This window comes from Sebastes fasciatus, chromosome 23, assembly GCF_043250625.1.
Source record: "Sebastes fasciatus isolate fSebFas1 chromosome 23, fSebFas1.pri, whole genome shotgun sequence".
Taxonomy (NCBI): domain Eukaryota; kingdom Metazoa; phylum Chordata; class Actinopteri; order Perciformes; family Sebastidae; genus Sebastes; species Sebastes fasciatus.
In genome coordinates, this window is record NC_133817.1 from 8,122,855 (window position 1) to 8,149,314 (window position 26,460).

At 38.4% G+C, this 26,460-nt stretch overlaps 1 protein-coding gene across 5 annotated transcripts in view; it reads right to left on the minus strand.

Moving 5' to 3' along the window:
* Positions 1-26,460, minus strand: part of LOC141762240 (plexin-B2-like) — a 163,760-nt gene that overhangs the window by 25,615 nt on the left and 111,685 nt on the right. For all 5 annotated transcript variants that reach the window (XR_012592761.1, XR_012592762.1, XR_012592763.1 and 2 more), the window contains exons 4-20: positions 22,731-23,248; positions 20,861-21,196; positions 20,415-20,553; positions 19,811-19,956; positions 19,523-19,702; positions 18,359-18,493; positions 16,451-16,551; positions 15,272-15,398; positions 10,812-10,980; positions 10,591-10,702; positions 10,385-10,496; positions 9,353-9,454; positions 9,165-9,260; positions 6,802-6,889; positions 6,193-6,356; positions 3,970-4,118; positions 3,493-3,628 (exon numbers count right to left, since the gene is read on the minus strand). Coding sequence is in view for 2 of the 5 variants with exons in the window: in XM_074626254.1 (XP_074482355.1) it covers positions 3,493-3,628; positions 3,970-4,118; positions 6,193-6,356; positions 6,802-6,889; positions 9,165-9,260; positions 9,353-9,454; positions 10,385-10,496; positions 10,591-10,702; positions 10,812-10,980; positions 15,272-15,398; positions 16,451-16,551; positions 18,359-18,493; positions 19,523-19,702; positions 19,811-19,956; positions 20,415-20,553; positions 20,861-21,196; positions 22,731-23,246 (2,808 nt within the window). In the remaining 3 variants the exon portion in view is untranslated. The remainder of the gene's footprint in view (positions 1-3,492; positions 3,629-3,969; positions 4,119-6,192; positions 6,357-6,801; positions 6,890-9,164; positions 9,261-9,352; positions 9,455-10,384; positions 10,497-10,590; positions 10,703-10,811; positions 10,981-15,271; positions 15,399-16,450; positions 16,552-18,358; positions 18,494-19,522; positions 19,703-19,810; positions 19,957-20,414; positions 20,554-20,860; positions 21,197-22,730; positions 23,249-26,460) is intronic.

The window sequence follows — 26,460 nt, forward strand, 5'->3', positions numbered from 1 at the left end:
AACAGATAAAATGACGACGTTGCTTGTAGCGCTGAATTCACAGATAATTATCAGTCTGCAGTTCACCTCAACTCTACGAAGCATTTTAGTGTCCTTTAGCTCATTATTTTGTTCATTTTACGGCACAAACTTTACGGTTTAGCGCACTCTCAGCGCTCTCATCAATCTATCTGAACTGATGAGGTAAATTGTATCGTATATCTATTATAACAGTATAAAAAAAAATGACCCTATAGGTTGTTTGTAAAGCAGCTTATTACGACCCATATTTACGTTTGTTGTTAGGCGTTGACCTCTAGTGGCCGTAGTGATTATGACAGTAAGAAGGAAGTCAGGTGACGCAGTATAAAGAGCGACAAAGTTCGCGTAGGGAGGAGGTCGTGGCGGACGGACGGGTCAAACAAACCCTGAGACTGCTGGTTGTGTCCCGTGTAAAAAAGTCAACGTTGAGTTATTTTAATTTATGAACGTACTGAATTTAACATAGGTTAATTTATTCGATTAGATTAGATTAGATTTCCTTTATTGTCATTGTACAGGTACAATGAAATTAGGTTTGCAACTCCCCATCACATACATGATGCATGCTATGTACGTAATTTAAGTTACGTAACAAACATATTTTAACCCAAACCATGATCATTTCCTATGTAGAGTATATGTTGGGCCTCGCCCCCCTTGAATAAAACATAATACAATCTAATAAAACATATATATTAGGGCAATCAAAGTTAACGCGATAATAACACGTTAACGCAATTTATTTTAACGCCACTAATTTCTTTAACGCATTAACGCAACTTGTGATTTTTAGGTTGTAGTGGGTTCAGTTTTAAAGCTAGAGTGAAGATACTGGTATCATATGAAACTAAAAAACCTAATGAATCCATTGGTACCAGCCATGTCATACTAGCTTATCAAGAAGGAGGTTCAATTACGCTCCAAACTTACGCTAAATATTGGCGAGGAAAAAACTGGCATGGCCATTTTCAAAGGGGTCCCTTGACCTCTGACCTCAAGATTCCATCAAACTCGCTCTATGAGAAACTTGCTGCTGGTGGATTCTCTGGTTGTCCCTAAACCTAATCAAGTAGTTTTGTTGCCTAAACTTAACCAAACTGCGACCGTTTCACGACGTTAACAACGTATTTAAAACCGTGACCCTTACGTTTAGGTATGAGGATGTGTTGACTAATCGTTTCATCGTTAAACTACCTGCAGCGTCGCTTTAAATTATCCAAAAATGTTACCAAAAAAAAATAATATCACCAACGACTGTGTAATCCAATGTTTTTGTCCTTTAGACTCATTAAAAAAGGTTACCACATTTCCCAAACAGCTAACCACGACAGGCATGTCTGCCTGTTTCTGTAGTTTAATATTTCTGTTTTGACAGAAAAGAAAAACAAATAATCTCTGAGGGAAGTTTAAAGTTTACCGACGGACGCAAACTGCTGCTGAAGCAAATGAGTCATTTTGGTCTCAGCAGTTTGCTTTAATTGGCTTTTTGTCAGCTCAACGGAGAGAAAAAACAAGAAATATGAAAGTGAACAACAACATTTAAATTAAACAACTGAGCCTAGTTAGAGAACCAAACAGAACAGCAGGTGATTATTTATTTTGATCAGATTCATTTCTCTAACCGCTGGAAGTTGAACACAGTTTGGTGCAGCTGGTTGTGAATCTGTATGCGAGGGAGATTTTTACGCTTTGCTGCTTCTTTAGATTTCGCTGCACCACACCAGTGTGTGTTTTACTTTGTTATAAACCTTTGGATGTTTCGGGATGTGATCTCCTGGGTGTGACGTGTCACACTATGTTCTGTGTTGCCTCAGAAACTTTGATGAGATGTGTACTCGGAGTCTCCAGGTTTTTTAACGGATTCCTTCAGTTTGAGCTAATATGTATTAAAGAACAAAATCAAGAAGCAACGCTGCTGTATTTATGATGGAAGAGAGGCAGTGAATGCTGTCAAACTGCTGTGTAAACCTGGAAATTACATGTTGAGAGAGTGAGTTCTGTGTTTAGGATGCATATTGTAATACTCTGGAGCCCTGTGGAGTTTTCACAGCATGAAACCGGAGGCGGGAACGTGTATCACGACATCCGTGTGCTTCCATGCGTGCATCACATCAAAATGTGGAACCACTCATAAAAACATGACTCCACAACGTTACTAGTGATAAAAAACTCCTCAAGGTACCTTAAAGCAAGGGTAGGTAATGTATTTTAGGAACATTTATTTTGTTATATTAGTTTAAATTCTCATTACATCCCGTCAGCAATAAATAAACCAAATGAACTAAGGAAAAAAAAAAAAAAAATCCAGTATCTGTGGCTGTTGCAGGACTCTAATAAACCCGACCATGATGTTTGACACAGTCTTATTTCAGTGCAAGTTGTGCTGAAATAAAACACGTTTCATGTAGTCAAAGACAGAAGTTGTTCGTCTCTACTTTCCTGTAACTTCTACAATATTAGTATTCATTTATGTTCATAAAAGAACATGAAAGAAAACACAAATATTTTTGAGGGCGTAAATAACGTGTTAACGCAAATTCATTTTAACGCCACTAATTTCTTTAACACATTAACGCACCTTGAAACTAGAGGGAAGATCCTGTCATCATATGAAACTAGAAAACCTACTGAATCCATTGGTACCAACCATGTCGTACTAGCTTGTCAAGAAGGAGGATAAATAACGCTCCAAACTTACGCAAAATTTTGACGAGGAAAAACTGTCATGGCCATTTTCAAAGGGGTCCCTTGACCTCTGACCTCCAGATATGTGAATGAAAATGGGTTCTATGGGTACCCACGAGTCTCCCCTTTACAGACATGCCCACTTTATGATAATCACATGCAGTTTGGGGCAAGTCATAGTCAAGTCAACACACTGACACACTGACAGCTGTTGTTGCCTGTTGGGCTGCAGTTTGTCATGTTATGATTTGAGCATATTTTTTATGCTGAATGCAGTACCTGTGAGGGTTTCTGGACAATATTTGTCATTGTTTTGTGTTGTTAATTGATTTCCAATAATAAATATATACATACATTTGCATAAAATAGCATATTTGCCCACCCCCATGTTGATAAGAGTATTAAATACTTGACAAATCTCCCTTTAAGGTACATTTGAACAGATACGAAATGTGCGATTAATTTGCGATTATGTATCTTTCAGATTTAAATCAGCTTTATTTTAGCCAGTACTGATCCATTAAACTATGCCTGAATCAGTCCGATACTGATCCTTAGAGTCAGCTCTGGACAACTTTAGTTATTTGTAACTTAGATATCTTAAAATCTGTCACTTTTTAATCATATTTAACTTCCATCTGTGCCTCTCTTGACCTGCAAATCAACCACGTTCACGCTTATTGCGTCAGAAGGTCTGAAACCGTACAGATAGTTATGTAATAGTATGTAAGAATATATACATTAGGAAGCGTCTTTAGTGCAGACAGTGTTCAGGTTCAGACCTACCCGATAGGTGAAGAAGACCTTAGAAGTCCCTGTTCTTCCTCCCTCTATTTCTATCTCCACTGCTCCGCTGTTGGAGTGTTCAAGCGGGACGTCGGACGGAGGAACTCGCCTCGCCGGGCCGATCTCACACACCACACTGAGGACACAAAGACAGGGAGAGGTTCATTAATAACAAGGACTTCCAGCTTGTGCTGCAGCAACGATGAACGCATTTGATTATATGTGTTTAAGTACAAGAAGAGTTGTCACTCTAGTAGTAAACCAATAAAAACACTGAGCTAACGCTGATAACTGCTGATGTTCCAGCTGTGTTAGAAGTCAGCTTCTATTGAGTCAGAGAGGGAGAGGTGATGTTCACTTATCTGTAGTCATTAATTAATGTCAGCAGGCTGTCAAAGGTTCATGTACAGAGCTTCACCTTCACGTGTACCGAGACTCGTCAGGTCTGCATGTTAATGGAGCTGCTGTTAAGACTACCTGGTAGAGACGGAGTATCTGTCCTTCTGGTGGACACAGTCCACTCCGGCCACCGTGATCTTCTTGACGTCCTCCCTCTTTATCCCCATGTTGGAGCCTTTGATGGTCACCGAGATGCGTCCGTTCAGAGGACCGAAGCGAGGGATGATCTGCAGAGACAGTAAAGACAAGCAGCGTGTTTGATACAGTAGATTATAGTTAATATTTCTATACATCAGACCAGCAATACAGTATATACCATCTACAAGCTGCACATATCTGCCAGTTTGGCTTCGATTCGACAAGTAAAAGTTCTTTCAGCTGCTCCTTAACGCTTCTTGTTTTCTTGCCAGTCAAAAACTCTCCACAAAAACCTAAACAATATCAAAATAACAACTCTTGACCTAATCAGCTGCGGCCCCGAAGGAAACCGAGACAAAACAAATGACTGATGTTTGAGAGGAAATAGGAAACAGATTGAAAAAGGAGACACTGTGAATACAACATGAGGGAGAAAAATGAACTGTCACTCTGAAGAAGAGGCGATTGATTGAGAAATTGTCTGTTTGTGAAAAGCGGTATGGATTCAGAAAATGCAGAATTTGATCTAACGAAGAAGAAGAAGAAGAAATCAATGTGGAAAGATAGAAATGAGAGAATGGAGATTATTTTCACAGATGGAGGGATTGTATTTATCCCTGGAGTACAACTCTTCTTCACATTAAAGTGTGTTTGATGAAGCAGCCGAAAGGTAAAAGTATTCACACCGTGTGTTATTGTGTCAATCTGACTGAGAATGAATTCGGTAAATGTGCGCATAATCATTTTATACACACATTTCTCAGGAGTTTAAATAACTTTTAGAAGCTCTGTATGTGTAAAGGAGAGGGGGAAATAACATCGTAGTATAATGCATGTTTAAAAGTCACACAATTGATTAGAATTAATTCCATTAAATAAACTAAATAAAATAAATAAATAAATAAAATAAATAAGTAAAATAAATAAAATAAATAAAATAAATAAAATAAATAAAATAAAATAAAATAAAATAAAATAAAATAAAATAAAATAAAATTTAAATTTCATTTTGAAAGCGTCAGGAGTCTGCGTTTCAAAAAAGGCCCATAACTCATATTTCTTTTATATTCTTTATTTTCAAATTAACTGACTTATTACTACATAATTACTCCTGTCAGGAGGTCTGGGCGATCCTCCGCTAAACAAGCTCTTTAAGTCTATTTTGGTCTATTATTCAATGCTTTTTGAATGTGCCATATTAACATTAAAAGTGCAAAAATATTCCCACTGTGAATCAAATTATTTTCATTGTTAATTAGAAAATGGTCGGTATCTCTGTCACTATCAATAAAGGCAAAAAAAAGCCCCAAAAATAATCTTTATATAAAAATATATATATATATTCATCCTCTGGGGACCGTGACTATCGATCAGCGACTGAGGAAATATCTGTCTCTGGACCGGCCACCTACAGTAAGTTATTGTAGGTTATTCTGTTTGTTTGATTCTTGTCGTCTGATTCACTCACAGATACATTTAAAATCATCCGCGTCCTCAGTCATCCATGTGATTACTTCCTTGTGTTTTTCTTTGTGGCTGCAGCACATTTCAGACAGTTCCTCTTCACGTATTCCTTTGAAATCACCGAATGCCACCGTTCCTCTTTTCTTTCTTTTACTACAGAGGATACATTTCATATGTGATTTATGTCAAAGGATTGTCTGGTGTTCTGTAACAACGACAGAGGGAAAAATGTAATATAGTGGATCTATTAAAGGTGCTGCTCACAGAGCTTTTTCCTCGTATCTCTTCACATCTCTGCTGTCTTTTAAATGACACAACCAGATCACAGCACTGAGCTTCAAATGATGAGATTTTGTGAGGACACTTTCTGCTCCGGTGCAGATCATAAATGAAACAGGCTGCCGTGAAACCTCTTATATGATGTAACTATTTTTTTGTGGAGTTTGCAATAGTTTGAATAATGTTTTACCTGTTTGATGCTGCAGATATATACTGAGTTTTTGTCATTTTTTACATCTGTCTTATTTGTGTCAAACGTAGAAACTTTATTTGTATGCATGAGGGTAGATACTCAACTATCCACTAATCAACAAGAAGAGGGTGTTAAACTGTCTCTGCACTGTTTTCTGCATTTCTACAATACTATTATTCGATTCTGATAATATAAGAGATAGTTTTGTTGTGTGTTTCATGACTCACGTCTGTGATTTCCGGGCTGGGGCACTGCGCCGGCTGTGGTGACGGGCAGAGTTCCCGGTAGACGCAGGTGCGTGTTGCCGCGCACCAAACACACTGGTACTTGGCTTCGGCGTGTTTACACAGACTGCAGTCTTCTCTTCCCACGGAGCAGTTATACAGCACCACTGAAGAAGAAGAAGACAAAGACGAAGAAGAAGTAGAAGATGAAAAAGAAGATGATGATGATGAAGAAGAAGAAGTAGAAGAAGAAGATGAAGAAGAACAAGGAGAAAGAGAAGAAGAAGATGAAAAAGAAGATGATGAAGGAGAAGGAGAAGGAGAAGAAGAAGAAGCAGAAAAACAAGAAGAAGAAAAAGTAGTAGAAGAAGAATAAGAATAAGAATAAGAAGAAGAAGAAGAAGAAGAAGAAGAAGAAGAAGTAGAAGAAGAAGAAGAGAGGTTAGAGCTTATTAACATAACTCATCTGGAACTGAATTGGAAATAAGAGAGAAAGTCAAACAGTGTAATAACTGAGCTTTCACACTTCATCTTGATTTATGTGTGCGTGCAATTGTGAGTGTGTGTATGATTAAGTGTGTGTGTGTGTGTTTGTATAAGTGACACACCAACCTGTCAGCGTGCTGTCAATCTTCCTCTCGGTGTCTCCGTCTTTGATATGGAACGATACGTTCACCTCCTGCTGCTTGTCATAGGCAAACTGCACACACACAAACACACACGTATTACACACAGACACACACGCACACACTTTCCATCAGTTTTGCATTAACACACCGTCACAAAAAATCCTCTATTTGGAGCTCAACACTAAATTACCTCCAACTATCTATCTGAGTCAGCAGCCACATAGACACATAATCAGAAACACACACACTCCTGTAGCCATAAATCAGGACTGTGTGTGTGTGTGTGTGTGGAGAAAGAGTGTGAGGAAACACACACTCTTTAACCACATATTGGCAGTCTCGCACTCAGCAGGAGGTGAGGATCAATGGAGGCAGAAAAGTGGAAAAATTGAACTAAGTGACTCAGGGGAAATAATTAGGTTGCTTTGTAGCCCAGTAGGGGGCGTCATCAGACACATTGACGTCTGATTAAGGGCATTTATGCAACGGTCAATTTTGAGATTTTGCTTCCATAACATGTCTTCTTCAGACTAGTGGAAAGAAAACATCCAGAATACACATTTAGGTGTTTATTGTACTACTTTGTCTATTCGCGTCTGTAGATTTCTCCTAAATTCACCCAAAGTTAGCATTGGATAATGCCTCATTTGCATATTTAAAAATACAATTTCAGAAAACTTGTAATGCAAAAAATAATTGTCTTAATGTCCATAATCAACTGGGGAAGTTTAATGGTGATATCTTTTAGTTATGTTTTTTACCCTATTCACCTGTAGTGTCTTCAAAATGTATGAAATTTTACAATCTAAGATAATGCCTCATTTGCATAAACATACATTTTAAGAAAACTTGCAATACAAAAAAGTATTTAATTAATGTATTTAATCAACAGGGGAAGTTTCATGCTGATATTTATTAGTTAAAATATTTACCCTATTCACCTGTAGTGTCTTCAAAATGTATGAAATTCTACAACCGTTTTCTCAAAATGAGTTTTTTCCTCATTATCCGAGCCAGAAATCTCCACTTCAGCAGCACCTATATCCACCAAACTATCCAGTTTCATTCCTATCTATATTCTGAAGGTCTTTACAAAGGGGTTTGTTCATACATCATTCATAACCTGATTTATACAACATTTCATTCCTAAAAACATGGCGAAAATGGATTTTTTTATGGCTGTTGACAGTATTTTCTGATTTATGGAGTGATAAAAAGAGATATCCAAAATTCAATCGGTAAAAACCTTTGACTCTAATATGTCAACAAAATGAAACAAGAATTTTTAATCTGGTTTCATTCAATGTTCAGATTTCTATTCTGGAAATGTATGAAAATGAGCTCATATTTAATAAGAAAATGCCTCATTTGCATATATAAACATACATTTTCATAAAACTTGTAATACAAAAAATAATTGTCTTAATGTGAGTAATCAAATAGCAAAGTTTCACGGAGATATCTATTAGTTAAATATTTTACCCTATTCACCTGTAGTGTCTTCCCTTAACAGTGAATAAGCAGTGTGAGCATTAATAAAACTAAAAGACAAATAAACAATGAATCAAAAAATCATTAAAATATAAATACAAGTCATAATCAACCACCCAAAACAAAATGCAACTGAGCTTGAAAACCTTTTCTGACTCACAATTTAATTTACTCGATAATTAGCCGCTAATTATTCACTAATTGTTTCTAATCATCATTAATGATACACTCCCTGATTTCGTTATAAACGCCTGGTGGCGTTCACAGTCGAGCTTCAAAACATAAACAAAGAGAGCTGGGAGGAAAATTTAGAGCTGCAATAAAAGAGTCAGAGAGAGTTTCTTTAAGTGGACTAAATGGGTTTAATTTATATGCAGAGGCAGAAAAACAACTAATGCGTCAGTGATTGCTTTCTGCTTTCATCTCTGATGATTTCATTATTTCAATGCTTTAGCCCTGATTTTAAATTACAGTTATTTACATCTTGCTTAATAGCGTCTTTGTATGGAGGATCGAATCTGCCAAAATCAAAAATAAATGAATAAATTATATATTTATTTTTTTATAAATGAATAAACCATTAAATGTACCAAAATAATACTAGAAATAAATGTAGGCATTAATTATATTGATAAAAATTAATTAATTAAATTAATTAACTTTTATTTATTTTTTATTAACTCAATATCGATTTATTTATCTTGTGTGCTACAACGCCAATGTTGATGCGCTTCAACAAACTGTTTTGTCATTAACGTGCTGAGATTTAAAAATACTGTAATAACCCTTATCAGTGGACATTATGTTTACATCTCACTCCACATATTATCCATGTGTGTCCATATCCATACTGACCTCATAACCTGTGAATTTGAACTTTGACCCCTGCTCCTGTGTGACCGGCACCTCCGCGTCCTTCATCAGCTTAGTCCCGATGGAAAACCTCTGTCCCTGGAGACAGAGAGGGGACGTTACTTACAATAATAAAACGCAGCAGATGATAATAATGACACGGTTGATGATGCAGGTCTGACTGATCTCACCATGTAGATGTCCAGGTTTCTTCCCTGGAAGCTGATGGGGATTTGAAAGCCTACGGGGATCAGCAGCGGCTCCGGAGACTCAAACTGAGGACAACTGCCAGACTTCACCACAGAAAGGCACGCAGGAATATTAACACTTTTTAAATGAATACAGACGATACATCAAAAAACACAAGGCTTTCATCCAGGAGACCGCTGTTCGTGTCCCGTGCGTCACGTTTCACTTTCCATTACAATCAGCTGTTCGTTCATGTCCTGTGTTCACAGCGTCAAGTTACATTTTTACTGTACAAAAGTAGTTTTAATCCCAAACATGATGTTTTTTCCTAAACCTAACTATAGTGGTTTTGTTGCCTAAACCTAAGCAAGTTATTTGGTTTAATTAACAACGTTAAGCATGTTTTTACTGTGGCAGAAAAGTGACGGCGAGGGGTCATTAAGAACGTATTTAATGCGGCGGAAAAGTGACTCTGAGGGGTCGTTAAGCACGTATTTACTGCGACGGAAAAGTGACTCTGAGGGGTCGTTAAGCACGTGTTTACTGCGACTGAAAAATGACGCCGAGGGGTCGTTAAGCACGTGTTTACTGCAACTGAAAAGTGACAACAAGATGTTGTTAAGCACGTGTTTTCTCACTGAAAAGTGAATGCGAGGGGTCGTTAAGCATGTGTTTACTGCGACTGAAAAGTGACAACGAGGTGTTGTTAAGCACGTGTTTTCTCAGACTAAAAAGTCACGACGAGGGGTTGTTAAGCACGTGTTTACTGCGACCGAAAAGTGACGGCGAGGGGTTGTTAAGCATGTGTTTTCTCCGACTGAAAAGTGACACCGAGGAGTCGTTAAGCACGGGTTTACTGCGACCGAAAAGTGATGGCAAGGGGTTGTTAAGCGCGGGTGTACTGCGACCGAAAAGTGACACCGAGGGGTCGTTAAGCACGGGTTTACTGCGACCGAAAAGTGACGTTGAGGGGTCTTACAAAGCGCCAGTATGTGACGAGTTGAGATGAGAACGTGTTGACCTGACACACCTACCTGTTGTGGTTTAACGATGTGATCTCCACCTACAGCATCATCGTTGTCGCTGCAGCTGTGAGCCTGAGCGTTCCACTGACAGCCCCATTCACTGGTCACACACGCTATACACCTGAAAACACACAAACACACCACATACTTACATTAACACGTGTGTGATTCAAGTTTATGCGTATAGGTGTGTGTGCGTGTGTGGTCTATCTTACGGTGTGTTTTGGTTCTTCCTGACTGTAGCAGCACAGTTGTAGAAGTGGTACTCTCCAGACGTCACCTTGATGTTGTCGTTCACCAGAACTTTGACTGGGACGGACACGTAGTCTGAAAACACATAAACACAAACACATATATTTAAAGGAAAAGTTCGACATTCCCTTATTCGCTTTAATGGACAGGAAATGTCCACATATTAAGAAGAAACGCTTCCTACCTTGCTGGTTGGGAGTGGGCGGGATTTCAGAGGGGTCGGGCAGCGAACAGGTGACCTGCACCTGACTGTCCTCGATGACGACCACGGCGCCGCTGACGAAGGAGTCGAACTGACACTTCAGCCTATCAGAGGGCCTCAGTGTGGGGAGAGCCGGTATGTTGATGTAGACCTGGAGAAGGACGTGGGATTAAAGGAGGACAATAAGACCGGGTGTGACAGAGTAACAAGTATTGTTTGTGTCGCCAACATCAGATTTATCTTTCGCCTCCAATCACGCTAGTTTAGTACTAATATATATTGTTAATTTTCTGGAAATTCATCAGTTTATAGATAAAAAAACCAGATAGGAATATCTATTTTTGGCTACTTTTGGCCAATCAATTAAATACTTGACAATGTGCTTCATCACATTGATGCAAATATCCTGTAAATCCAATTTTGCTACAAAGCAGTCCTTCTTATTGAATATGCAACTCTGCACACAATGACCCAATACAACCAATAATATGAAAAGGAGAGCTACTTTGAAGACTTGGAGGTGTGGTTGAAAGCTCCAGAAGCTTTAAACTTCGATTATTTTCTTACACATGCTGTTACCAAAGGTCAGCATTGAACATCCATGCTCAAAAACCTCTTTACATATGATCATATTCAGCGGTAACTACTTGAGTGTTTTAATTTTATGCTACTTTATGCTTCTACTGCACAACACCTCAGAGGGAAATATTGTACTGGTGTTTTACTGCACTACTACTACTTGGTAACTGTAGTTACTTTGCAGATGGAGATTTTAAAATTATAATGAGCATATCAAATACAATACATTGTTATACAGTAAATTCAACCACCCAATAGTATAAAACATGAGCAAAATTAGCTCTACTGAAGCAAATTACAACATTAAAATGCATCTTGCATGTTACTGCATTAATAACAATAACCTAATAGTAGCCTATAATAATGTAACAATGACGTGAGCTCGTGTTTACAACGTGGGAAGTCGTGTTCACGATATGCTTGGCGTTCAACTGGTGAGAACACCGCTGCTAAGCAACGGCAATATTAATGTTACTGTTGACGTCTAGAAGCCACAGAGTCTAACAATTTTAGCAAGTGGGTAACATAATGCAGGAAATGCAAAGGCATAATGACAGAGGAAAAAGATGAGGCTGTTGGGAATATCAACATTTTCCTCAGACATATTACAAAATTACGGAGAAAAAAAATATGTATTCACTTATTATGCACCGAAAACTTAACTTCCAAGGCCTCCGCCATTTCTGACAACGTCAACAAACACGTCACAAGTCCTGAATGCTCCCAATCTCACATTTAGCACCTTTAATAACATTTATTTGATTTTTATACCCTTAATAAAGGTAAGACAGTATGTGTGTGTTAGAGGATGAGTGTGTTAACAAGCAACAGAGAGTGTAAGTGAGAGAAAGAGAAAGAGTCCAGCTGGCTGACCTTGATAAATTGTGCATACGTCTGACTGTGTGTGGGTGTGTGCAATCATGCAACCATCATTTGTCCGTGTGTGTGTGTGTGTGTGTGTGTGTGTGCAGTAATAATTACTATTCAACTGTGCTGTTCAGACATCAGCTTCCTCATTAGTCCTCGCTGACCTCAACCGTTTTAATTTCGCTGCTGAAGTTTTAATTTCAGACTCCCTGATGTTTGGTAACGGAGAGAAACTCCTCAATGAATTCACCGCAGACTTTCTCCTCTTTTTAAGAATATAAAGCTGCAGGAAGCTAAAGTTTTACTTAAAGCCTAAATCCAACTGTTTTATCAGATTAAATCCACTAACTAGGGGCTGCAACACCGACGATAGTCCCAAACTCTCTTAATTAAGATGCAGCAGATTCATCTATCTGGGCCCAAAAGAGACTCTCTTGTTAGCTGAGGTCAAACTTTAAGAGTCGTCTCCTGCTGGACGCCGTCCCAGCAGAAACCAAACGCCACTCTCAAAGGATTTACACATTAATGAAATCCAGATTCAAACACTCAGGACTGCTGATGTACAAAGTTTTTGTACTTGTGACTTTATACGATTGCAGCATCTCTATTAGAGACACATTGTGATGCACGACACATTAAAATCCCATTAAAATGAGCAGAGCTGCAGACTTGAGAGTTGATTAGACTGAAATCTTCTTCCACCTCTGGTCATTTGATCCATTGTTAATGTAAACATATGGATTATTGCAGCTTTAAAATGTAAAGTTTTAACCTGAACAATTAAACATCATGACATGTTGTTGAAAACTCCGGAAGTGCAGTACGAATTTTATGACAAATTATTATTTTGAAGCTCAACGGTGAAACTTCAAGCTCAATAAAAAGCATGCATTCGATTATCAGGCTTCAAATTTACATATAAAGAGAGACCTGGATGATGTTTGACTTTAAGAGAACTTGAATCTTTAAATAGACTTTAAAAAGAAGACAAATATGAAACTACACACAGAGTCTTCCCAGTTGCAGTTTAAAAAAGATTGACCTCCTTCTATTTGCATAATATTTATTATAACCTGACCTGATTGTAATTAACACGCAGACATAATGTTGTTTTATTTATCATGTCTGATGAGGACGACTGTGAGAATTAAAATGTTATAATCTACATATAGAATAGATCCGACCTGAGCAGCTTTAAGTTTTGATTCCATTCAAACTCGTCGACATCTGACTGCTGAGGCAATAATTCAACTACACGATGAATAAGAATTATGCATCTTATTTTGTGAACGAGCTGAAAGTGAAGTCGTAGAGTAGAAAGGCATGACGGGAGGGGAGGTCAGTGGACAGTCTGGTGCCGTACATCTTGAAGGGCGACGTGTTTTTTCTCAGCTCTTTGATCAATTCTCATTAAAGCAGAAAGTTCAACCGTTATTCTGTATAAAGTGGCTGCCACAGCATTTTGATTATGAATTTTATAGCGTTATAGAAATCAGTTTGCTCATCAGAACTTTCATGCTGCTGGCTGTGATCTTTTCCATCTCCCAGAAATTATAAAGATAAGAGTTTTATTCTTCTTTAAAAGGTGCAACGTGTAAGATCAGGCAAGAATTTTTTGTTTTAACGAGGGCTGTCAATCAATTAACATATTTAATTATACGATTAATCGCATGATTGTCCATAGTTAATCTCAATTAATCGCTTTTTATCTGTTCAAAATGTAGCTTAAAGAGAGATTTGTCAAGTATTTAATACTCTTATCATCATGGAAGTGGGCAAATATGCTCCTTTAAGCAAATGTATGTATATATTTATTATTGGAAATCAATTAACAACACAAAACAATGACAGATATTGTCCAGAAACCCTCACAGGTACTGCATTTAGCATAAAACAATATGCTCAAATTATAACATGGCAAACTGCAGGTCAACAGGCAACAACAGCTGTCAGTGTGTCAGTGTGCTGACTTGACTATGACTTGCCCCCAAACTGCATGTGATTATCATAAAGTGGGCATGTCTGTAAAGGGGAGACTCGTGGGTACCCATAGAACCCATTTTCATTCACATATCCTGAGGTCAGAGGTCAAGGGACCCAGTTGAAAATGGCCATGCCAGTTTTTCCTTGCCAAAGTTTAGCCTAACTTTGGAGCATTATTTATCTTCCTTCATGACAAACTAGCATGACATGGTGGGTACCAATGGATTCTTTAAGTTTTCTAGTTTCATATGATACCAGTATTTTCACTCTAGCTTTAAAACTCAGCCGGCTACGACTTTTTTGAATGTGTAGATGAATTGTCTGTGTACTACTGGTTGCAGACTCGCTTGCTCTGAATTGCCCCTAGAGGGACAGATAAAGTATTTTAAATTGAATTTTAAATCAGAATTGACCGTTTACTAAACCCCTAAACTCCACATGTTGAAGAGGCATTCATGGGGCTGTAGTAAAACAGATACAAAGAGTTTGGATGTTTTTTTTTTAACCCTTTCTGAACAGAAATAGATTAATCAGTGTGTTTATCTGCTCTGATGAAGGCTGCAGGCATGCACGGCTAACAGTGTTGTTGTTTCTTTTAGCCCCGTCTGTGCTGTTGCTCATGTGTGATTCACCGAAACGAGGTGTCATCAGCAGTTTCTGGGTGTCACAATTTTTCCGAGGGGGACATTATTCCACTTTATGAGCTGAATCAGCCGGAGTTGTTTTCCAAAGCAGCTGTCAGCACAAACAATACAGATGATTCTACGCAATATACATCTGACTCATATCCCAAAAATGTAAATCATAATGTCACCGTGCATTAAAAATATTTCTTTGCAACTCCCCCGGGGGAACCCTGGAGGGTCCACGCACCAGAGGTTAGGGACCGGTTTGAGATGCTGTTTCAGGAGGTTTGACTGGTTCAGGTTGAGCAGAGCTCAGCAGGAGGTAAACATAGCTCAGGGTGGTTTCACTCAAACATATTGTACATGTTCATTCACATCGCTCTCTACCTGCTGCGTCTTCTTGCAGCTGAGGTTCGGCGGGTCGAAGGCCTGGATCTCAACACACTGCTGATTGGGCGACCACAGCCAGGTGTTGTTCTCCCTCCACCTGCTGCACTCCTTCTTCCTGGTGCACCTGGGAGAAAAGCAGACGGCGAGATCGCGTCAAGTTTCACGAATCTCTCGAGTGAAATATTTTCCAGATTTCATTAAATAACTGGAAAAGTGGTAGGGGGAGCATTACCATGTCTTATATCGCGTTCATAGTGTTACCTTTGTAAAAATTAATCACAGAAATTAATTAATTTTGCCACGAAATTTCGTAAATTTTGTAAAAGCTGACTAGACCTTTAGGGGCGGGTGGTATATCTAAATGTTACATGATATGGAGTGCTTGTATCGCTTCTATTTTTTAATCAATTCTTATTTTAGTTTTATATACCTCTTATTATTTCTTTCTTTTATACAATACCGGATTGTAGGTAAAGAAGTAAAGAAAATCACAGCCGAGGGAGGGGGTAATATATCGAGAAAAAACTCAGAATTTACCAAAAAATCTAACTTGAATATTCTCTGAGATTAAAATCGTAAAATCACGAGAAAAAAACTCCAAATTTACGCCAAAAAACTTGAATATTTTCTGAGATTAAAGTCATAAATTTACGAGAAAAAAATCATAAATTTAAGAGAAAAAAATTTAATATTCTCTGAGATTAAAGTCGTAAATTTACAAGAAAAAATTTACAAATTTACAAGAAAAACACTTGATTATTCTCCAAAAATAAAGTCGTAAATTTACGAGAAAAAAACTCAGAAATTTACAGGTGCGTTTCCATCAACTACTAAACAAATATTAGGAGCATCAAGATAAATGATGGAAATATGGCTTTTATGTTTGTTTCACGTATTAATGTGAGGAAGGTCACAGTCTCCTCATCACTCCACACACATCTAATGTTTTCCTCTCTTCAGTGGATGTTTAATTCACACTATTCAAGTACGTCATGATTTATTCACTAAATCTGTTTCCATTGCACTTTGTGACATTTTGTTCTCATCCAACTTTTCCACCTTTTTCAAGTGTTCACTGCAGTTTATTTATGCGGAAATTTAAAATGCGCATACAAACAAGTGGATGGAAAAGCACTTAATGTTTGTTGAAACCTCTAAACACACAGAGTGACTCACTTTCCCTCCAGGACACACCAGCCACAGTATGGATCCTTCATGGAGACGCAGGACTGGCAGTCTGTCTTCAGGTGGCAGGCCTGGACGGGAACCTTCGTGATCTGCATACACATGACAGACAGGCTTTTATTGTGAAGGAGCTGTTATTGTGGACAACATGCTGCAGGAGCATAAGGGCAGAAGGTAACCCTTAGATGAGGACAAAACAAAGAAAAGAAAAACCAAAAAATCCACCAATTTAAAACTGGTATTCTCTTTTGTATGGAGGACGGAACCTGCCAAAATCAAAAAGAAATATTCTTACATTTACTTATTAAAAATGTATAAATAAATTAATGACAAGATATATATATACATCATTAAATGCAGCAAAAATAATATAACATTTTGAATAAAAAATTAGCCATTAATTAAGTGATAAAATATGACAAATTGATATTTCTGTTTTAATTTGCTTCGTTATTTATTTATTTTATTCTTAATTTTTTAATAATTCAAATAAATAAATAAATATATATAAATAAATAAACAAGTCATTAAATGTAGCAAAAATAACTATTAAACATTAAAAAAAAAAATAAAAAAAAATAATAAAGAAGCAAATTAAAATGCTCAATTTACGTCACATTTTATCAATTAATTAATTATTTTTGTTACATTTAATGACATATATTCATTTATCAAGTCATTTATTTATTTATTCATTTATTTTTTATTTTGGCAGGTCCCGTCCTCCATACTTTGAGCCCTTTTTTAGCCTGTATTTGTTTACATTTTTGCAAATTAGCCAATAACAGCATGCCGAATCATCTATAAGCAGTTCCTGTTTGCAGTGTACCCATGGATGTACGGACAACTATTACTGGATTACTGTGATACTGAAGAAAAGTTAAAAATGTGATAAATATTAAGCAAGTTCTGCAGCATTTTTATTTCTCTGATTTCTGAGTGGATTTATGGATGTTTATTGTCGATGCACATCGAAGATAAGGATATCCTCAGGAAGTGAAAGTCACACTGAATTATATGAACCTATGTTTCATGTTTGTGTGTTAAGATTTAGTTTAGATTAAGTTATGACTCAGAGGAGGAGTGAAATTTTGAGGTCTGAAATGGACGCCGTACAGAGTAGACTCTGGAATGCATTTGGTACATGTGTTTTGGTTTATCAGTTGTGATGCCTCCAAGATGAATCATGTGTTACACCCAAGATATGTGATACATTTAAGTATAATGTGTAAACAGAGTTTTATACAGCTCTAGACAGTATTTCAAAACCGATCCTGTGAGATGAAACATAAATAAATCTTTGCGATCTTCCTTTAGTATTTCCCTGTACAGGGAAGGTATGGATGGTATTTTAGTAGAGGATTTCTTCCAACCAGCTGTGGAAATAATTTAAATCCTGTCAAGAAGAAGAGGCCGGTCTAATAAATTTAAATGAGCAGCTCGTAGCATCGTATCTTGACTTGATGAAAGTGAGCTGCCCTCTTGAAACGCATTCTAATTAATTCATTTCTAAATCAATAACATCAATTTCACTTTCGGTGTGGTGGCGGAGAATGATGGCGACCGAAAAGATGAAAGGACAAAGGAGAGAGAGAGAGACAGATGAAGAGAAAGAGGCAGAGGAGGAAAACAAAGAGAGAGCGAGTGAATAAATCAATGGCTGACTTCTGTGTGGTAATGTAGACGGATGTATCGGTACAAGAATGAATAAATGATCAAATAAGACAGAGAGAATAAATGAAAGACTCATTAAGTCCTGATGGATGAAATGAAAACGTAGAAGTAAGCACACGACTGAGTCCCTGACCTTCTGTATGTGGCGACGCGGAGGTGTTAGATGGATGGAAGATTTGGTCAAAAAGAATAATCAATGCGTCTGAAAGTGTGAGTGAGTTTGACCTTTTTCTCGGTGGTGATGTACAGGTGCTGGAGTCTGGAATCGAATAGCAGGTTCTTGTTGACCTTGTCTCCCGTGACTTCGCCCGGCGCTCGCCCGTACACCTCGGGATGGGCCGACAGATGCACCTTCAGCACCTGCACAAAACACAGAAACTGCATTAACACACCTTTATATTTGGGTTTCCTGCTTTATGCTCAATAAATGCTGCTTTTTCTGTACGGACTATACGACACGTTACACCAAAGGACGCAGATTAGAGAAAAAAGGTCCAGCTTTATCAGGACAGAGACCTCGTTCACATTTCAGTTTTGTTTATTATTTTCTAAAATATATGTGGGGAGGATTTTCCCCATCTTTTTTAATGCTTACCACAAGAATGATAATGGTAATTTAGCAAATATGGGTTATAATGTGATGCAATTTTTATGTTGAGACATGCTGAGCGAGGCCTAAATGATGAATCTGAACATTTACTTGACAGTAAAGACTACAACGGCGTATTACATTACATTGTAGGTGAAAAAAAAGCCGGGGAGGCGGGTAATATTCCGAGAAAAAACTCAGAATATACGACATTAAAGTGGTAAATTTACGAAAAAAAACTCACCAATTTACGAGAAAAGAACCTTGAATTTTCTGATATTATTAAGTCATAAATTTGCAAGAAAAAACTCAGAAATACTTCCAAATTTAGCTGCCATCTAAATTTTGTTGCGCCTAAAGTAGTGTTCTTATGGTAAGGATGGCGCCTGAGCGAGGCTAAGGTCATGTTTTTTGTGTGCTCTTTTATTAACATAAATTAATAATAATATAATTAATATATTTTAATGTTTTTCTCGTAATTTTGTGAGGTTAATCTCAGAGAATATTTTATTTTTTTCACATAAATTCAGAGTTTTTTTTCTCTTTTGCTCCGTAATTTATTTATTTTTTACCTTCAATGGCCCTAATACACCGTCGTAAAATACAAACCTTTAACAGCATTAGAAAACATTAATGTCTTAATGATTTAGATTTAACCGTTTCCACATTTGGGCTCATATTGTACATGTTTTAACTGACTATAATGGGAAAAGTGAATCCCCGTACACACTGGAAAAATAGGTAGGAATGTAGGAAAAGAAGGAATGTAAAACAATGGTGAGACAAAAGTCAGTGTTTACCTCTCCGGTGGCGGTGCCCAGGAACGCCACAGCGTGCCCCATCTCCACAGCCACAGCCACGGCGGTCATGTGACCCTTACGGGCCAATTGGGGCACAGACGTTAAGGCGAACTCGGCCCTGCTGGCCAGCGGGGAGGGCAGGAACTCGGCTCCACACTTGTATTTGGTTGCCATGCTTTTCTAATAGAGCAGAAAAGAAATTACAAGTTAAACATTCATATTATTACAGAGTTATTGTGAACAGTTTCAGTCTCTCTTTATCTCCGACTCACAGACGGGTTTCCTCACCCCACTACTGCTGCTGCACGGATCCTCAGACTTGGACGAGTACGGCGAGTAGACGGCAGTCTTTCCGTTAATGATGCCGTTGTAGCTGTAACAGGCTCCTAATATCTCCACCAGCTGCTCATTAATTGAGCGAAGAGGGTACATGCCTGCAATCAGGAGCAAAAACAACGTTTGTACCTGTCAGTTTCCTCTCATAATAATAGACACATCTGAGTCTGTGTTTCCTGGTAAACCAAAGAATAAAATGTCAAAAATCACTAACCAAATTTAAAGCGATTGAGACCATAAACTCATGTTTACAATATTTACTGAGGTAATAAATCAAGAGAGAAGTAGGCTCATTTTCTCATAGACTTCTATACAATCAGACTTCTTTTTGCAGCCAGAGGAGTCGCCCCCTGCTGGATATTAGAGAGAATGCAAGAAGTTCCCACTGCTAAATCTGCGCCAAAAACTAATCGCTTTCTACTTGTTCCATGGCCAAACTTTCTGCCAAATCTCAATGAAATGTTTTGACATATTTTGGACATTCTGCCAACAAACAGACAAACAACAGCCAACATAAAATATCATAAACATCTTCAAGCATTAAGGCGAAACCTACACATGGCTGAAGTAGACGGGTCTTCATCAGACATGAAGGTGACAAACAGAACCTTGTCGGAGGCTGAAACCGGTCCATACCGGCCTGATGTGTTCATAGTCTGAGCCAGAACTTCACCTGGTGTGGCTACGTAGGCAGCCTGGGAGACGAGGAGGAGATAAAAGAGCTGAATGTTAGATATTCACACTAAAAATATGTATTTAGCTGATATATAAAAGACGTACAGTGAGAGTGGAGACCCCAGAAATTGAAGCTATTTCAGGTTCAGAAGCATTTTAAATCCAATTTATACAGTTTTTCAGGGGTCAGGAGCGAGGCATTCTCAAAAAGGTTCCAATTTAAGACAAAGTCATCCACATGTAAAAATGTCCAAATGTGTTTTTCTGAGTCACTGCTGCCCTTTTAATAAAACTGCTGACCGCCTATCCAGCGGCAGGCATCATTACCTGAGCTTTGTTGTACTTGTTGGTGTCGTTGGTTTCGCTGCAGTTGAGCTGCAGCTCTGTGTACGAGTAGTAACTCTGGTCGTCCTCGCACATCCTGGAGATGAAGGTGAAGTTCTTGGTGTCCTGAACCCCCAGCGTCCGCGAGAACAGGAAGTAAACGAAGCCGCCGTCCTTGAAGACGAAGCGGAAGTCGTGGAGGTACCGCAGGACGAAGGGGTTGGCCTGCACCGCCGAGGCCTCGATGATGTTGTCGAAGACCACCCAGTCGCCGTAGTCCTGGAGGATGCGGGTGGAGATCAGCTTGGTGCTGTCGTGGCCGCCGTAGCCCTTACCGACCTGAGACGGAGGAGACGATACACTCATGTAAAGAGGCCGTGGGAAAAGTCATTTGGACATTTAGACTCATACAGTAGGTCTACTACTTTAACTACTCTGCTTAGTGAAGTGAATTTCTAGCTCTTATTTCTAGTATCTCCAATTCCTAAGCCCTCCCCAAACCACAAGTACTTGTTTTTATATCCATTTTTCTTCATCTGTTAAATCCTAGTTGTCAGATTTGGCTTCGACTCTGCTGGTCGGAGACTTGACTTTCTGGAAACTCGACTCCCCGAAGACTTGATTTGACTTGAGAGCAGAAATATTAAGGCTCAAGTAAAACTTTAGACACATGTCTCCGCTTTTGACCTGGTAAAACGCCAGAACAATAACAGTCACATTTAATCCTTTGCATTGCATCCACCACCTCTGTGGACACTTTTAAACGAAACTTTAAGATATACAGTATCTTTTTAGCCTAGTCATTTATTGCCTCGGTCGCCTCAATCATTGTTTTTCTACAATTTCTATCTCCTTTGTCTATTTATTCTAGTGACTTTTATTTATTTTTATATTTTATTGTCTATTATAGTCATTTTTAGTCTTGCAAAATTCGATCTAATATTGTCTATTTTTTGTTTTGTTTTGTTTTGTGCTGTTTTGATCGTGCTCTGTAAAGGGCTGCACGATTGTATGAAAGGTACTATATATATAAAGTTAAGTTGAAAGGTATATTTTCAGATGCCATTACAATCTAACGGTCAACATTCAGACCTCAGAGACTGCGTCTTGACTTACACTCTGCTCATTACAACTTGTGACTTGGACTGGCACTTATCAATATCTTATCGGATCAAGAAACGAGATTGTGAAGAAAGTGGATCATTGAGCAGCTAAAGAGCCGTATATTTTTTCAAAGAAGTTTGTGGCGACCAAAACAGAGCTAAAAAGGACAGTGAAAACTGGACTTTTGCCACATTTGCTCCTTTAAACTTAAGGAGCAAATGACATCAAACAATGACTTCAGTAGCAGGATGTATACATTCAGTGGTCAAATACTCCTTCATCCTGTTGTAAGAATCCTCCATGCTTATAAAATAATCTAGTTTATAATGACTCACATCAAGATGAGGGAGCAAAAACGTGAATAGCACGTACTTGTCCGCTTGACCGAAAGTTGCAGCTACTAGTTTTAGGAGTCAGTAGCGAACATAAATGAGGAGGCAGTTTGTGTAATATGGCCTTATATACTGAGGGTAAAACATTCTGATTTGATTAGAAGCACCATCGAAAGTTTTATGATGTGAAGGAAAGAGAGAAGAAATAACATCATGAAACATCTTGTAAAGACTTCACTGATACTGTGTGAATAAATAAAATAAATAAACATTGAGATGAGTGCTCATTTCCCATATGGCTTGTCAATTTAAATCCTCCGTCGACAACAAATTACAACTTAATTGTGTTTTCTCTCACAACATCACAGATGCAGGTGATCATTTATATTCATTTTTAGTTATATGTGTGTGAGTGTGTGTGTTTAATAACTCCTCACCAGGAAGACGGTGAAGTTGTCTCTATCCTTGGTGAAGTATGACATCACTCCCACCACGGAGACGCTCTCCTCGGCGCTCGCCACGTACGACTTCTCTCCTTTGGTGTCGCTGAAGTAGATCAGATCCTCCACTTTGCTCAGGTTCCTCAGCGAGCAGATGCCTCTGTAGATGCTGCCGCAGACCACCAGTATGTCCTTGGCCTCCTGGACCAGCAGCAGCTTGTTGTGGTTGTCCGTGTCCACGGCCTCATCGCATTCTTCGGTGACGGGCGGCGTGCACTGCCGGTTGTCCTTCTTGGGGCCCGTCTCGGTGCGGGACTCGACCTGGAGGTCGCGGTTCAGCTGGTAGAGGTAGTTGACGGCGCCGACGTAAAGTCGACCCGAGTGAGGGTCGATCACCACGTTGTTGATCAGAGTGTCGGAGGGGAACTCCGTGTTTTTACCGTGGGAGGGGATGAGGTAAATGGTTGCCAGGGCGACGAGGGCAAACTGCCACGCCCACCACCGCTCCATCATGTCTGGTGGAAAAACACAGAAGAGAAAGAAACGTTACATTTTTCCTCCATAGTTTTTTTTACCGACTTGTCGTACGATATATGGACATGACCTTGATCATTTTGGCTGACCTCAATATCGCCCGTTGTGTTAACATGTATTTACATAGAACAGAAAGAAGCAGTAAGTCCTCATATTTGAGCTTGAACCAGCAAACTGATTAATAACAGATTAATTGATCAAAATTGCCAATTCATTTTCTAACAATTAAATCAATTAACCGTTTAAAGTTCTGAATTAATTAACATTTAGTAGCTGTGTGGTATAAATGGTAAAAATTCTGGCGGCAAAGTTTCCATTCGGATACTGTCAAATTACATTAAATAAGCGTACCACAAAATTATATGTAATAAACTGTAAAAACACAGATCAGGTTTTACAGTCAAAATGAATTAAATTACAGTATATTACTGTTGGTAAATGTTCCTTAAACTGTGGGAAAACATACATATGTTAAAATACATTAAAACAACTACCTTCCATTTTAATCTTTGTACATTTATATTTATTTGCTGCTTAATGAAACAGCCAATTACTCAAAAAAAATGGTAAACTAGAGCCCTAAACTATTTAACGAACACTGTTCCTGACAAACAGTCCTGACAATAAACCCAGTGAACTCGAATTCAGAGACACAGACAGTCAGTTCTCGTCCTCTAAACAAAGCAGACTTTCAACAGCGCTCATGACATTGTTCTGCGACGCTCAGCACCAACAGCAGCACAAAACTCAAGGAGAAACGAATGAACGCTGAGAGCAAAGAGAAGCAATAATGAGGAGCTTCTCATTAAACCAAGAACATCCTTTACTGGAGGAGAACGAGAGGAGGAGGAGGAGGAGGAGGACGAAGAGGAGGTAACGGGCTAAAAAGTGAAGAGAGTTGCTGAGCCAGATTACATTAGCAAAGACAAAAGAAGAAAGTGTGAGTGTGAGAAGAGAGAGACGGAGTGTAGCAATTAGTTTTCTGACATCCTGAGTTTCTCCTTCCATTAGTCTGGATGGGTGTGTTTAATTATAGCTGCACGAGGCCTGTAGCTCTAAAACTACTCAGTTACATCACAAACATTCATAGTGATGCAACTATATCAGGTCAATTTTAGGTGATTCTCCCCTCTAAATTTTACTGAGTGCATCATAAAACTGTTTTAATTACAGCTCTGCTTTCTGTCCCAGATAAATCAAACAGCTTAAAGTCCCATCGTGTTCATTTATTTACGTTTTTACCGGCCGATCATCGGCTTTACAGCAGCGGCTATCAGATCGCTCTGATTGGTGGTCAATCGACTGGCCGCTTCCTTTAACTCCCTCCAAATTGAATTCACTTCAGTTCGCTTTATTGCAAAAGGGATTTATTAGTGTGAAAAGACTTATCTCTGTACCCACCTGCTCGCCCAAATTACCTATCCACAGATATCAGGAGTCAGGTGGTCTTAATGGCTGCAATGCAGAGTTTTAGGAAGTATTACAGTGGGAAAATACACGCTTACAGAGCCTCAGTGTTTCACACAGGTTTATATACTTTTACTTAATGTTTTACTACCCATTTACAGCTCTCATTAATAGGGCTGTCAATCGATTAAAATAGTTAATCGCGATTGATCTGTTCAAAATGTATAACTAAAACCATAATAACACACTTACTGGATAATTTATACAAAAGTCTGTATATAAAACTATTTAAAAAGATATATGATACTTAGTAGCAAAATCTAACGAAGTATTCAGTGAAAAAAGAACATTTGTTGGCGTTTAGCCTTTCAAAAACAACATTTTCAATGCACTCCCGCTTGACGCACTCAAAGGGAGGATGCACCTGTATTAATGAGGTGGTCTAGCAGCAATCTAACAGCACCATCAATTATATTATTTACTAACGGTATTATATTAAATTGATTAAGTTGTTAACAAAAGAAAGATCATATTATGTGTCTGCATTCGCTTTTTTCCAATCTGTCAAGACATCATCACTTTATTTGCGTTGACGAAACTGACGAGGTATATTCATTAAAGAAAGTTGATTCAAATTGAGGATTTGTTCGAGGACTTGTAATTTTTTTAGTGGTGATGACATCGGGGAGGCTCAGCTTTTCTTAGATACAAGGAAAATAGGTTGGAAACTACTGATTTAGAGACTAAATGACTTGATTAACTGTGAAAAAAACAACCAGCAGTTTAATCAATGATGCAAATAACGTGAACTGGTTATTTTCTGCAGCACACTTGTATAGAAACAGCAGCACTCGTTCGGTTTCTCCCTCGCATTTATTCTGGTTTTGTGTGGCGCAGTTTGAGGTTTGGCATATTTTGGTTTGGGTTAACAGAAATTTGGGAATGAAAGTCTGCTTGAATATAATATTACAACTGAGTCTGTGTGGGAGAGATTACATTGGCACCCACCAGCAGGACATATTTGGTAGAAAAACCAGAGTAACCAGCAGCGGGGATAAAATGTTGTGATGGAAAAGTGAGTCACACTTTATATCCACACAGGAGAGAGAAGAGCAATCTGTGACTCATTAAAATCCCGAGTGCATACTTTGTGAAAGTCTTAAGCGCTGACCTCTCCGCTGAAAAGTTTGGAGTGAAACTAAATCCAGGAATGTCTGCCGAGGCTCCAGCCAGGGGAATAAAGCCTGACTGATTTTCTCTCTCTGTCTAACCTCTTAAGCTTTTCTCTTTCTAACTTCTCTTTGTAATTCACATTGTCTCTCTGCCTTTCTCTGTCTCTGTCTTTACATCCTCACCGCTGGGAAACAGTTCAAACAAAACCCGTTTTCAGACACACCAGATCCCCGGAGGACGGACAAGATCTGAGACTCCATCTATGGTCCTGTCTGTCTGTCTGCTCGTCTCTCTGACCTACTGACTGTCTGTCTCTACGTTAGACCTGTCTGTCTGTCCAGATGTTGGTCTGAGTCTAATGTTTTACCCAAAAAAGAAACGTTTAAATACATGACAGGTCTTTAACAGTCTGGTTTCCATTTCATGTATACAAAACCAATGAATTATACTTCATTCCCAAGACTAAATATTACATTTCTTATCTTTTCTGTAACAAAACTACAAAATGATGTAATACTGCAGAAACTGCACGACCAGTGTGTAAAGAGAAGATAATCAAGGCTATTTTTTTGTCAAAAATTGTCACCAAAAAGTACCAAAATGTACTGTAAAA